Raw genomic sequence first — 15,511 nt, 5'->3', positions numbered from 1 at the left:
TTATCATCACAACAACCCTGTGAGGTAGGTTAGGCTAAGTGACCACCAATGGAAACAGAAAACTAAAGGGTAGCCAACGTGGTGCCTTCCAGATGTTGTCGGACTCCAACTCCCATCAGCCCCAGCCAGCATGGCCAATGGTCAGGGGAGGATGGGAGTTGTAGCCCAAGAACCTCTGGAGGGCATCACATTGGCTACTGCTGGGATGCTGGATCACATGGATCTTTGGTTTGATCCAGCAGGACACTTCTTCCAACCTTATTAAAGAGAGAGAAGTAGAATACGAGGCGTGCAAAATAAACCAGGGCTCTTACACAATAGTGGGCCTACAGCCACAGTAAAAGAGCTTGTTACATCAAAGGTGGGAAACCTGTGTCCCTCTTGTTAGACTGCAACTCCCATCAGCCTCTGCCAGAGTGACCAATATTGAGGGATGGTGGGAGTTGTAGTCCAGCAACATCTGGAAGGTTACACCCCTGTGCTATACTGTTAAGATGGATTGGGAGATAAAGGCAAACGTTCAAGAAGAAACAAGGCTTCATATGGAAGAAATGAAAAAGATCTCAAAACCAAGCTGGAAGAAGAAGAAGAAGAAGAAGAAGAAGAAGAAGAAGAAGAAGAAGACGGGGGCAATAAAACATGATTTCGAACAGCCGCTTTGTGTCCCAGAGGAAAAACCTCTTTATAGCAAAGGTCTAAAGCAAATCAGCAAAGAACGTTCCTACTCCAGAATTCCAGCGGCTTTTATAACTGGAGAAGGAGAATTTAAAAAGTCAGGATCAGGATTGTAAAACCTGCCTCTTTTCATTGGTTTCCCCTAGGATTCGTTTTAATGGGTTCTTTTTCTTTTTAGAGATTTCAGAGCATAATCTTATCAACAGGAAATAAAGACATCCCCAGGGAGGGCAGGAGTTGCTTGCAGGAAAAAAAAGAGACAGAGGAAAACAGCTTTAATCCTGGAAAGTTTCTGCCAAATCTTTGCTCCAAGCTCTTGATTAAGTATTTCTGGCTTAAACTGGTTTGCTGGCTATTGGGCAATTTTGATGAATATTTATCATTAATTCTATGCCAAGGAGGGGACAGTGGCTGATAAGCTCTGTCGCCATCACCCCTCCCCCCGGGAAACTGAGGACTTGATTATACAGCCATGAGAGTGGCTGTATACTATAATCAGCATGTATTTTTCATATTCCAAAATATTAAATTGAAAATACTCCCCATGCCATTCTGATGCTTCTCATGAGCTCATTTCAAAACAAAACTTATAGCGTGAGCTCAGAAATGCTTGTTTAACAACACTCTAAGTTTTCATGGTGATACACAAAACACTCAGAGAGAATCGAGAGTTCAACGTGTAAAATAAGAGGGGGGGAAATCCAGACCCCTGTTGGACTTTTTTCTGTCACTGGTCTGATAATTTGTTGAAATTAAGTAAAAATCACCCATGTTCACAGTGTACCTGTAATCCTATTACTGACCTTGCCCCATACTCTGACCATCTTCTGCAGTTTAAAAGTTAAAAAATGCCTACCTGATTTTTAATTAAGTTAAGAAATTTAATATTAAAGTGTATTATAGCGTCAGGCATAATCAGTAAGAACCAACTGTCAGTGTTCTAAAAGCTAGACTCACAGCTATTTGGCTTGGCAAATCAAGGAGCCACATCCATGGCAGACCTTTTTTTTCACTGTAGACAGTCATGGCTTCCCCCAGAGAATCAATTTCCCTGCTTTTTAAAGTTTGATAGAAATATCTGTTGGCTATAGGTACATTCTTAAACTGCCAGGGTTTTTTTGCCTATTAGTGAATTGAACTGAGGGCCAATTTTCTAGGTTTGGATAGAATCAAGAAGCAAAGCTTGCCCTGGGCTCTGCCGCTATAGGTTGCAGGGGTAAAATTGCTAATGGAGGATTTCCTTCTAATGCAAATACCACCTTTAGAGTAGGGATGGAGGAAAATTTTTATTCACATCACATTTAAAGGTGAACATACCTAATTTGTGCTTGCCAAAACAATAAGCAAACTAAAATACAGCCATCCTTTGAAATTTGTACTTGTCTGAATTTTGCAGTGGAGCTCTCCAGCAAAATAATATATACAAAAATGCATATATTAGGGAAACGTATGCATAAGGATGCATACGTGTGTGAAAATTACATTTACAAAATTGCTTTGCAAAATCGTGTATATTAGGCAAATTTGTATATTAGGAGACATTAACACTAAATGCTGATGAATGTTCATGAGGACTTGCTCTTTTAAAAAATCTCAAACTAATATGGAAATGTGACTTGCTAGGCAATCCAGTATTCTAAATACATGCTGCAGTAAACTTTGTGATCAACATTCTCAAGTTACTATACTTTGAAAAGCATGCCAAAGAATTAGCAAACCAAAGACAATCTGGACTAGTACTTTGTGTACAATGGTCGTCAGCCAGATGTCCCTGGTAACTCATACAGCTTGGGACCAGGATACCTGAAAGATTGCAACACCCTTTAGATACCCTGTTGTTCACTGTGCTCTGCAGCTGAGAGTCTCCTGCAGATATCATCTCATCAGGAGGTCTGTTCTGCACAACATGGGAAGCCGATCTTTAGTATTGTGGCACCGACCCTTTGGAATTCCCTCCCCTTAAATATCGGACAGGTGCTATCTTTACTGTCTTTGTAGTGACTACTACTGAAGACCTTACTCTTTCAACAAGATTTTTAAGCAGAGACCTTACCCCAGTCTGCGTATGTGCTGGAACTGCTTTTATAGATGTTTAGTTTCGGAGGTGTTTGTAGTGTTTTATCACCTGTAGTTTGCCACCCTGGCCTCCATTTGGGAGGAAAGGCAGGCTATAGATAAATAAATAAATCCTACTAAGCTGGGCATAGTGGAAATAACCACCCCCTATATTTTGTCTCCAACCATCTGGTAAACTTCTTTGGAGCACGAAAGTTCCATTCTTAGCTAGTGCATGCGTAATAACCATCGACAGACCTCATAACATTAAAATTAAAAAGGTAGCAGAGCTGCTTTTAAACTGACTGAGGGGGGAAACCCGACAGGAGCTGAGGAAAGTCTGGTTCGGAATAAACCTCCCCCCTGGGATAAAAACCAAAGAAATGATGAAATTTTAAAAGGGGTAGGCCTAGAAGTAGGCATTGTGAGAGCAGGGGCACAGGATATAAATTCAGAAGAGCAAAATTACCACAGGCCAAACCACAAGTGCCAAAGACACTTGAAGAGAGACACTGCTTACAAGTGCCTGTACGCTAATGCTAGGAGCCTGCGAACCAAGATGGGAGAACTGGAGTGCTTGGTCTTAGAGGAGAGCATTGATATAGTGAGCATAACGGAGACCTGGTGGAATGGAGAAAACCAGTGGGATACGGTTATCCCTGGATATAAACTATATCGGAAGGACAGAGCAGGACGTTTTGGTGGCGGAGTCGCTCTGTACGTGAAAGAAGGCATTGAATCCAGCAAGCTCGAAACCCCCAAAGAGGCGGACTCCTCCACAGAATCGTTGTGGGTGGTGATACCATGCCCCAGGAGGGACTTAATACTGGAAACGATCTATCGTCCCCCTGATCAAAATGCTCAGGGAGACCTTGAGATGAGATATGAAATTGAGGAAGCATCCAAACTAGGAAATGTGGTAGTAATGGGTGACTTCAACTACCCAGACATAGACTGGCCACATGTGTTCCAGTCATGACAAAGAAGCAAAGTTTCTAGATATTCTAAATGACTATTCCCTAGACCAGTTGGTCATGGAACCGACCAGAGGGACGGCAACCCTGGACTTAATCCTCAGTGGGGACCGGGACCTGGTGCGAGATGTAAGTGTTGTTGAACCAATTGGGAGCAGTGACCACAGTGCTATTAAATTAAACACACATGTAACTGGCCAATTGCCAAGAAAATCCAACACGGTCACATTTGACTTCAAAAGAGGAAACTTCACAAAAATGAGGGGATTGGTAAAAAGAAAGCTGAAAAACAAAGTCCAGAGGGTTACATCGCTCGAAAATGCTTGGAAGTTGTTTAAAAACACTATATTAGAAGCTCAACTGCATACCGCAGATCAGAAAAGGTACCACCAGGGCCAAGAAGATACCAGCATGGTTAAAGAGCAAAGTCAAGGAAGCTCTTAGAGGCAAAAAGTCTTCCTTCAGAAAATGGAAGTCTTGTCCGAATGAAGAAAATAAAAAGGAACACAAACTCTGGCAAAAGAAATACAAGAAGACAATAAGGGATGCTAAAAAAGAATTTGAGGAGCACATTGCTAAGAACATAAAAACCAACAACAAAAAATTCTATAAATACATTCAAAGCAGGAGACCATCTAGGGAGGCGATTGGACCCTTGGATGACAAGGGAGTCAAAGGTGTACTAAAGAACGATAAGGAGATTGCAGAGAAGCTAAATGAATTCTTTGCATCTGTCTTCACAGTGGAAGATATAGGGCAGATCCCTGAACCTGAACTAACGTTTGCAGGAAGGGATTCTGAGGAACTGAGATAAATAGTGGTAATGAGAGAGGAAGTTCTAGGCTTAATGGACAATATAAAAACTAACAAATCACAGGGCCTGGCTGGCATCCACCTGAGAGTTCTCAAAGAACTCAGATGTGAAATTGCTGATCTGCTAACTAAAATATGTAACTTGTCCCTCAGGTCCTCCTCCGTGCCTGAGGACTGGAATGTGGCAAATGTAACGCCAATCTTCAAAAAGGGATCCAGAGGGGATCCCGGAAATTACAGGCCAGTTAGTTTAACTTCTGTCCCTGGAAAACTGGTAGAAAGTATGATTAAAGCTAGATTAACTAAGCACATAGAAGAACAAGCCTTGCTGAAGCAGAGCCAGCATGGCTTCTGCAAGGGAAAGTCCTGTCTCAGTAAACTATTAGAATTCTTTGAGAGTGTCAACAAGCATATAGATAGAGGTGATCCAGTGGACATAGTGTACTTAGACTTTCAAAAAGCGTTTGACAAGGTACCTCACCAAAGACTTCTGAGGAAGCTTAGCAGTCATGGAATAAGAGGAGAGGTCCTGTTGTGGATAAGGAATTGGTTGAGAAGCAGAAAGCAGAGAGTAGGAATAAACGGACAGTTCTCCCAATGGAGGGCTGTAGAAAGTGGAGTCCCTCAAGGATCGGTATTGGGACCTGTACTTTTCAACCTGTTCATTAATGACCTAGAATTAGGAGTGAGCAGTGAACTGGCCAAGTTTGCTGACGACACTAAATTGTTCAGGGTTGTTAAAACAAAAAGGGATTGCGAAGAGCTCCAAAAAGATCTCTCCAAACTGAGTGAATGGGCGGAAAAATGGCAAATGCAATTCTATATAAACAAGTGTAAAATTATGCATATTGGAGCAAAAAATCTGAATTTCACATATACGCTCATGGGGTCTGAACTGGCAGTGACTGACCAGGAGAGAGACCTCGGGGTTGTAGTGGACAGCACGATGAAAATGTCAACCCAGTGTGCGGCAGCTGTGAAAAAGGCAACTTCCATGCTAGCAATAATTAGGAAAGGTATTGAAAATAAAACAGCCGATATCATAATGCCATTGTATAAATCTATGGTGCCGCCGCATTTGGAATACTGTGTACAGTTCTGGTTGCCTCATCTCAAAAAGGATATTATAGAGTTGGAAAAGGTTCAGAAGAGGGCAACCAGAAGGATCAAGGGGATGGAGCGACTCCCTTACGAGGAAAGGTTGCAGCATTTGGGGCTTTTTAGTTTAGAGAAAAGGCGGGTCAGAGGAGACATGATAGAAGTGTATAAAATTATGCATGGCATTGAGAAAGTGGATAGAGAAAAGTTCTTCTCCCTCTCTCATAATACGAGAACTCGTGGACATTCAAAGAAGCTGAATGTTGGAAGATTCAGGACAGACAAAAGGAAGTACTTCTTTACTCAGCGCATAGTTAAACTATGGAATTTGCTCCCACAAGATGCAGTAATGGCCACCAGCTTGGATGGCTTTAAAAGAAGATTAGACAAATTCATGGAGAACAGGGCTATCAATGGCTACTAGCCGTGATGGCTGTGCTCTGCCACCCTAGTCAGAGGCAGCATGCTTCTGAAAACCAGTTGCCGGAAGCCTCAGGAGGGGAGAGTGTTCTTGCACTCAGGTCCTGCTTGCGGGCTTCCCCCAGGCACCTGGTTGGCCACTGTGAGAACAGGATGCTGGACTAGATGGGCCGCTGGCCTGATCCAGCAGGCTCTTCTTATGTTCTTATGTTCTTAACATGCTGTGGCCACAAGTCCCACAAGTTCATCCTTCTGTGTTGAACAGAGTTCTCTGATTGTTTGCCCTGTCCCCACCACAGTCAATCGATTCCTTTGAATGGCCCCAGTGTCTAATCCAGGTGTTGGGAAGCTGTAGTCCTCTAGATGTTGTTGGACTCCAACTCCCATTTGCCCCCACCTGAATGGCCAGGGGTCAGGGATTATGGGAACTGTAATAGTCCAGCAGCACCTGGAGAGCCTCAGATTAGTCTTCTGAGAAGGAGACAGGATTACTGCACTGCAGTTTTAAGATTCAAGCCGGCACTGTCCTACAGGACAAGTGGCTTAGGTATAACTGGTGGCAGAACAAGCCGTGCAACAAGAGAACAACATAACACCAGAAAATAGAGGAGGTGAGACTGGAATGTTTGCATTCAAATCCCGGAGCTTGGTGCCCTTGCCAGTCTTTGTCTTTTTGTGAGAAATGTAAGCTGAACATAGAAAAAAAAGAGGAAGGGGGGAAAAGCCATGACATTTAGCACAGGGGTGCCTGGAGGAAATAAAATTATTAGTTTAACCAAGCAAAGTTGGCAGGCACCGCAGGCATAAAGTATTGCTTATGAAACAAGTGATGTTTGGAAATGAAGCTGGGAGCCCAGCTGTGTTTATTCAGCCCTGTCATGAGCCTGCCATGCAAGCAGAAAGATTGGGTGCAGTGTGCAGGAATCGGGATTCTGAGGATCTCAAAGAACTTACATTTGCTTGTTTTGGACAGCAAGTCTCTAGTCCTCATCACTTGGAAACATTTCAGCAATTCCTTAAGGGATTTTCAGGAGCCAATGGGGAAACCAAAGGGGAAGCCTCTGATTCATTTTTTTTTGGGGGGGGGAGAGGCAGTGCTTTGCATAGCTCCTCTCCCTTCCCATAAACAGGCCTGACCAGACATTGATTGATTGACTGATTGCTTTAGGGACTGTTGCTATAAAATCAAAAGGAAATATAAGCTTTTCTCCCTTTTGAAACTTTTTCATTTCAGGTTTTGTCTGTGTGTGTGTGAACTGGCAGCTTTTGTTCTGGGCTCTACCTCCTGATTCAGAGTACCACCCAGATACCAAAATGTTTGATTGCAAGAACTGACAAGCTTACTAGTAAAGCAGAATCAGGTATTTCAAAATCTGCACCTTTGCTTAAATTCTATTTTATGTGAAACTAAAGACTGTGCAGAACTCTAAGGGCAGATTACCCAAACTATAATGCAAGAAGGAAATAGGATGATTGGGTTATAGCTAACTAAATTCTACTCAGAGTAGACCCATTGAAATCAGTGGACCTAAGCTAGGCAAGCCCATTAATATTGTTATGGGTTTGGGGGGTTGAGATAGATTATATCTATGAGTCCCCTTCCAGACTCTTATTTGGAACCCTGAGCATGGTGGTGGGCTCTGCAGCTGAGAAATCTGATCAGCTGGTCAGATGAGTTTCTTTTGTTAATCTAATAGAGTGGCCAGGCAGGCTAATGGGTCTCTCAAGTGCCCATTAGCTGGCGAATCGGCTAGGGAGATCCTATTGTTATTGAAACTCTTCAGGAGAGCTCCCTCCTGGGGCCAAAGAGAGGCCTGCTCCCGGTGCCATGGCTTTAGGATGCCTCCTGTAAGCCAGATGGAAAGCAAGATATTGGACTGCTGATGCCTTGAACCCCTCCACCTTAAGCTCAGGCTGGAATATGTGTAAATAAACTAATCATATTTCACAATGACACCACAGTCTCTGCTGACCTTCTTTCCAAGGAAACCAAACCCTAGGCAAGTGCAGGGACCCTTGAAGATCTCTCACCACTTGGAGATTGGGGTGGTGTGCAACAATATAAAAGGAACTACTCTGGGTAGGGCTAACATTGGATACAACTTAATATCTAGAGAAGGGCCCTTTCGCATTTAGAAGCCACAAAGTGCTATATCCACTTGCTGTCACAAACATATATTTGAAATACTACAAGCATCCAGAATTTTAGAAGACAGTATGGACTAGTAACCTTGTGAGATTGAGTACTACAAGCACGGAAACAAATCCAGTGTGCCATTCATTTGGAGGTTATGCATCCTGAATTCAGTACATACATGGTTTGCCAAAACTTCAGTGTCAACTCAGCCTTGTCTGAGCAGAAATTACTTTTGGACACATGCATAAGAACACAAGAAAAGCCCTGATGGATCAGGCCAGCGGCTCATGTAGTCCAGCACTCTGTTCTCACAGTGGTCAGCTAGATGCCTATGGGATGCTCGCAAGCAGGACCTAAGCTCCCCACTTGTATGATTCCCAGCAACTGGTATTCTGCCCTTCTCCAGCTAATGCAATTTGCATCCAAAGAACTCCTGCATGTTAGATGCAAAGATATATTTAATGTCACATCTAGTTGAGCCCTAAAAAGAGAGGGTTATTAATAAATACAGGCTGATTTGGCAAGGGCAAGCCTTTATTTTCTGTTCCCATTTTGCCTCTGTTACCCTTGGAGGAGACGTCAGGAATGCCTTCTTAAAATGTTGTTAGTATGATCATCATATATGCCTGAGGTAATGATGATTATCCTGTTACAGGCATGCCTGTTTTATTGCACTGTTTTATGATGTTGGTGGTTCTGTTTGCATTTCTTGGCGATAGCTGCTTTAAGGCTCTTAAATGGCCCTGGTCCATCTGAGCTATTAAAAAGTATTCTATTTGGCAGGGAAAGGGGGAAAGATGCTGTCAGCAGCTTCTCTGGTCTATGTGTGTATATTGTTATAGGACTGGGGTGTGTGTGGATACTGTCTTTGGTTCCCTCCAAGCCTGTGATTCTGTGGCTGTAAGGCTGAGATTTGTAGGAGAAGGAACCACTGAACTGGTCAAACCAGTCCCTTTGTTAAGGTAATGGCCCTAGCCAGGCCTGTTAAGCATCCTATCTTCATGACTAAAAAGATGGCCATGTTGTCACAGAAAAAAACTGGCTGGTGATGATCTTTCAGCCCCCACCTGGCTGAGGGACATATTGTTGGTGGAAAAACAATAGCCCAGGAGTTACTCTGGCTAGCTAGTCTAGTCCGGAGCTGGGAGAGACAAAGAGGCCTGATTAGCTGAAGATTACCTGAAGTATGAAGTATTAAAAGAAATGGGGGTATCACAGCATCTGACTGGTCTGATGCACAACCTATACTCTGGATAAGAGGCTACAGGACAGAACATGGAGAAACTGATTGCTTCCCCATGGGAAAGGATTGTGATATTTTATCACCCTACTTGTTTAATCTATATGCAGAACATATCATACAGAAAGCAGGATTGGACCAAGATGAAGGAGGTGTGAGAATTGGAGGGAGAAATATCAATAATTTAAGATATGCAGATGATACTATACTACTAGCAGAAACTGGTAATGATCTGAAACGAATGCTGATGAGGGTTAGAAAGGAAAGCACAAAAGCAGGACTACAGTTGAATGTCAAGAAGACTAAAGTAACGACAACAGAAGATTTATGCGTCTTTAAAGTCGACAACGAGGTCATTGAACTTCTCAAGGATTATCAATATCTTGGCACAGTCATTAACCAAAATGGAGACAATAGCCAAAAAATCAGAAGAAGGCTAGGACTGGGGAGAATAGTTATGAGGGAACTAGAAAAGGTCCTCAAATGCAAAGATGTATCATTGAGCACGAAAGTCAGGATCATTCAGACCATGGTATTCCCAATCCCTATGTATGGATGTGAAAGTTGGACAGTGAAAAAAGTGGATAAGAGAAAAATCAAGGAAAAATCCACTCATTTGAAATGTGGTGTTGGAGGAGAGCTTTGTTCATACCATGGACTGCGAAAAAGTCAAATAATTGGGTGTTAGAACAAATTAAACCAGAGCTATCACTAGAACCTAAAGTGATGAAACTGAGGTTATACTTTGGACACATAATGAGAAGACAGGATTCACTAGAAAAGACAATAATGCTGGGCAAAACAGAAGGGAGTCGGAAAAGAGGAAGACCAAACAATGCTACAATTCTATGAGATTTTGTTTTAGTATCTGTAATCCCTTCCAAGCCACTTTTCTCCTGGGCAAGCTTCTGAGGGTCACATGCCAATGGTGGGCATGGCCAGGGGCAAAAGTGGCCAAAGCAACCGGCATAAACATTCTCTTTGTGCAGGACGCTTTCTTCACATACTCACATAGCCCTCTCCATCCTCCATCGAGGCAAGCAAGAGGCATGATCAGAGTACAAGGGCTCATTCCAGCCGAGCAAAAACACTTGGGGCGCAAGGCAGGGCCGGTGAGGAGTGTGGCTTGGAGAGAGTTCCAAGGGCCAGGTAGAGAGGTCTGGAGGGCCACATTTTGGTCTCCGGACCCGAGGTTCCCCACATATTATACAGATTTTCCAAATAAATCAATGGAGGAAAAAGAGATTTCTTTTTCTTTTTGAGGTAAATACAAAAGGAAATAGAATGGATTCCTTCAGCTTTCAGCACCCTTTTTCTCCCAGGTTCCTGGAGTTTATATAACTGAGCTGGAGGAGGGACGGTCAAAATCCCAGTGCAACCCTCCTTTTCCAGTCGCCCCTTAATTGCTTATTGGGATGGAAAATGCGAGTGAATGTATTTGATCTGTAGCTGTTCTGTAAAAAGGACAATCAGATCCACTGGGAGATTAAGCATTCTTAAGAAGCATAAACTGTTACCGACACGCCCTCCCGCACAATCCGATGCAGGACAGACTATTGCAGGGTAAAGGAATGCAATGGACTGTAGCTGGGTACAGGGAAGGGGGTGGGGTAGGGATTAACCCTTTGCTGGAGAACTGAGAGCAGGTGAGGAATTTTCAAGTGTCTCTCCTCTCATCTGTGTTTGGTAGGGGAAGGATGTAAGCCAGAGAGCTGTTTCAATATAGTGGCTAAGAGAGTGAATTGCGACTCAGAAAGTCCCAGGTTCGAATCTAGCCTCTGCCACAAACTCACAAAGAGGTCTTAAGACAAGCGTCTCTCCCTCTCCCTCTCTCTCCCTCTTCCTCTCTCTCAGTCTCAGTTTCCCCATTTGCAAAATGGAGGATTAAAATTACTGACTGGCCTTAATGCAGTCTTTGCCAACCTGATGCGATCCAGATGTTTTGGGCTATAGCTCCCATCAGCCCCAGCCAGCACAAGCTAGCACCAGGCTGGTGAAGGCTGCCTTACAGGGTTGCTGTCCGGATCACAACTTGTATGTGAAGCACCTTGAACACCTTTGCAAACTTTGCTATGCAAATGTTAACTATCTTAAACACTTTTTTTTTTAAAAAAAGAAATGAATTACTGGGGTCTTGAACAAAGCAAGAAAGAACAACGCAAGAACAAAGTGATGAAAGACAGAAGCGCAGAGAGAGCCATCCCTCCGGCTTTGTCCACAAGTATATTTGGAAGGTGCTCAGGAGCATTAGAGGTGTGCATAAGCAGGTGTGAATTTATAAGTGATCGTAGTCTATATACTGCTCATGTTTTGCTGTTGCCGTTGTGATCCTTGGAACTGTTGTTTTGTTAGTGCACTGATACCTATGTGTGTGTGTTTTTTAAAAAAACATCGGTCCCCTGGGCTGTCCCCCCTTTGCAAGCTGCATAGAGGCTGATTTTTGTATTGGGTGACTAAATATCAATCAAGTAAATAATAACAATGTATAGATGCCTCTATGCTGCTGGTATAGCACAGTGGGGAGGAGAGCCTGGCTGGGAGTCCAGAGTCTGTGAGTTCCAATCCCCACTCGTGTCTCCTGGGTGTAAAGGGGCAGCTAAATCACCCCCACAGTGAGTGGCTCAGAGGTTACGTGCCCTGCCACCTGTGCAGCCGTGGGCAAGCTGCATAGTCCCAATGAGCCCAGTTGCCCCCAGCTGGCAGTTGCAGACAAGGAAGGGGCTGGCTGGTGCAGCTGTGGCAAGCTGAGCAGGCCCTAGCTAGCTGTGGAGGACTAGCCTCAGAGGGGGGCAATGGGAAACCCCCTCTGAATACCGCTTACCATGAACACCCTATTCATAAGGGCTACCTCATAACAGCACCCCTGGTCTGCATCCACTCATTTCCCATATCATATTTGAAGATGACATGAAGCAGCCCAGCAGCTGCTGGAGTGATGGACCCACCAGAGTCGTGCATGCACAAGTGCATTAGCAGCAGGGATGGAGAATTTCGATTCACTTCACATTTATAACCCAGTCTATCAAATTCACATCTCCCCAAACAATATGAAAACCAAAGCACAGCCCTCATTCACAATTTACATTATTCAAAGTTTGAGATGCAGTTTTCCAGCCAAAAAATGTTTTCAAAAATGCATATATTAGGAAAAGGTGTACATAAAAAGTGAATATATTAGTGAAAATAACATACGAAAATGCATTACAATAGGAGAAATTGCTTGCAAAAATGTGCGCGTTAGTCAAACCTATGTATAAAATGTGCTTATTAGGAGAAATCCACACTAAAATGCTGAAAATTTTCAATGAGTTTTTCTTTTTAAAAAAATCCATAAATTGCTGCAGAAATGTGGAGAACTGAAGTTAAGATCGGCAAAAATGAGGAACTGAGAGAACCAAAATGGCGAGCTCTTTCCATCCCTAGTTAGCAGGGCCTGTTCAAGAGCGACACATTCCAAGGAGACCTTGACATTCCCATGCAACAACACCCCCTTTACCTCTTCTTCAGGCTCCCTACTGCCCACCGGCTGGTATTTCCGGCTTGTGGGAAAGGGGAAGGCACCTTTCCGGAAGAATGTGGAGAAGAAATGCTTTGCTCCCATCTTCACCTGGGCAGGTGGCAGATGGCAGAGAAGGAAGACGACAGCCAGCAAAGGCTCCGCTGCCGCCGGTGCTGAGGCTGCTTTTGCTTTGCTATTTCCTGGCGGAGCCTTGCATTCCCTCGCAAGCCAAGGATGAAGCCAGGGAAAGCTGATCGGTGGGTGTTACCTGATGCCGGCAAGGTACGCCACGCCCACTGCTCGCAGCAGGTGGCTGGGAGAGGCTAAATTCCTGGCAAGGCCTACTCAGAGCAGGTGAAATGCCTGGATGGGTCAGATGTTTGGTGCTGTGGCCTTACCCCGTGTCCAGGAAAACCTAGCCGTTATTTTTTAAAAAATGTTTGCATGGTCATTAGGAATGAGGGAAGCTGCCTTACGCCGAGCCGACATTGATCCACCTAGCTCAGTATTGTTGACACTGACTGGCAGCAGTTCCCCAGGATTTCAGGCAGGGGTCTCTACTAGCCCTACCTGGAGATGCCTGGGATTGAATCTGGGACCTTTGGCATGTAGAACAAGTACTCTACCACTAAGCCATGGTCAGAACAATATAGGGAATCTAGGAAGGTGTCATAAAGACTATTGGTCCACCTACACTGACTGGCAGCAGATCTCTTGGTTTTCAGGAAGGGGTCTCTCCCAGCCTGACCTGGAGAAGTCAGCGACTGAACCTGGAACCTTCTGCACGCAAAGCAGCTGCTCTGCCACTGAGCTCCTGACAACGCAAGAGGCTGCTGAGAGGAAAATCTGCCACTTGGACAGTCTTTGCAGGGTCGGCTTGTTTTGGAAGGATTTTGGACACCCTTGATGAATGCTGCAACCGATCTGAAACAGGGAAAAGGGTGTAATTCAGGGGTGGAGCACTTGGTTTGCATGTAGAAAGTCTTAGGTTCAACCCCTGGCATCTCCAGTTAAAGCAGGACCAGGTGGACAGCAGGGGTGGCAAATCTGAGCTGGTTTACAGTTGAATGTGATCCTACATAACTCACCTTCCCAGAAACAATATCGTGACCTGAAATTCAGCTATCCTTCGACATTTGCCCTTCTCCGAATTTTGTGATGCAGTTTTTTACTCAAAAAGGTGCACAGGAATCCATATATTAAGGGAAAGTGTTTATAAATTGAACCTTTGGGACCTGAGATGTGTGTTTTCAGGACCTGAATACATACCTGTCAAAGTAATGCATAGAAAAGTGCATTATATTAAGGGAAAACATTTGGCAAAATTCTGTATTTTAGGAGAAAAGCTCACTAAAATGCTGATGAATCTTTGTGAGGATTTTTTTTGGTGACAAACTAATGCGGAGAAATCCAAATGGACAAATTCTTCCACCTCTAGTCTGTCCATTTTGGTTTCTGTCAGTTTCTCATCTTTCTAGTCTTTAGTTCTCGACATTTTCCCATCAGTTTGCTTTAAAAACGAAAAATCCTCATGAAAATTCATCAGCGTTTTGGTGCAAATTTCTCCTAAAATGTGCACGCAGTTTTGACTACTATACACACTATTGCAAAGCATACTTTTGCCCAATATTTATATTTCCCCCAATCGAATGCATTTTTAGTACTATTTTTACCAATATGTGCATTTTTATATACATGACTGTAGAACTGCCTTGCAAAATTCAGAGAAGAGCGGATTTTGAAGAAAGGCTGTGTTTTGGTTTGTGTGCTGTTTCAGAAAGTGCAAATTAGGTTGCTTTGCCCTTAAATGTGAACTGCATCAAATTTCAGCCCATCCCTATAGGTCTGGTGAAAAAACTCCAGCTGAGGCTGTGGAGATCCACTGCCAATCAGAGTAACTGAGTAACCAATAACTGCAGGTCCAATATTCTGACTGTATATATAAGGCAGTTTCCTGTGTGGCTTATGGGAGGTACAGGCTCTCTCAGTCATAGCCGGTTAGCTTGCTTGGTGTGCAAGTGGCATGAATATCTGAAGGGCCCTCCTGCAGAACGTAAGGACATGCGAACAGAAGAAGCTACTTTGTTCTGAGAAATTCCCATGGGTCCATCTAGTTCACTGTTGCAGTGGCTTTGTAGGCTTTTCAGACAGCGGTCCCTCCCTGCCCTACCTGGAGATGCAGCCAGTGGCTGAACCCAGGACCTTTTGCATGCAAAGCAGATGTTCTCCCACTGATCTACAGCCCTTCCCCCCACACTGAGCAGGAGCTGAGGTGCTGAATGAAGTTTCCAGGGGAGAATATCCATGAAAAGGTTTCTGATGAACGGCGATGCTGTTGCTTGCTATTCATTGCGTTGCAGAAGCTTTTTGCTGCTGTTATTGGAGGTTCCTTGGTGTATTTTTTTTATGAATTCCCTGTATTTGTGAGTGTGTGTTATTGTAATTATTATTATTATTATTATTATTTCCATTTATAGACCGCTTACTATCTAAAAGATCTCAAAGTGGTTTACAATTGAATACACAAGGTACAATAAAAACATATCAAATTAATTTACAAAGCAAAATACGTAAACAATATCCGTATACATAAACATATA

The 15,511-nt window shown here is 43.6% G+C and overlaps 1 protein-coding gene across 1 annotated transcript in view; it reads right to left on the bottom strand.

Annotated features, from left to right (window-relative positions):
* ATP2C2 (ATPase secretory pathway Ca2+ transporting 2) overlaps positions 1-13,013 on the bottom strand; it is a 53,667-nt gene extending 40,654 nt beyond the window's left edge. The window contains exon 1 of the mRNA XM_061594687.1: positions 12,909-13,013. Coding sequence (XP_061450671.1) covers positions 12,909-13,013 — 105 coding nt within the window. The remainder of the gene's footprint in view (positions 1-12,908) is intronic.
* Between the last annotated feature and the right edge of the window lie 2,498 nt (positions 13,014-15,511).

This window comes from Rhineura floridana, chromosome 13, assembly GCF_030035675.1.
Source record: "Rhineura floridana isolate rRhiFlo1 chromosome 13, rRhiFlo1.hap2, whole genome shotgun sequence".
NCBI classification, from domain to species: domain Eukaryota; kingdom Metazoa; phylum Chordata; class Lepidosauria; order Squamata; family Rhineuridae; genus Rhineura; species Rhineura floridana.
The sequence above is the reverse complement of the archived record's forward strand: the minus strand, read 5'-3'. Positions and strand labels throughout refer to the sequence as shown.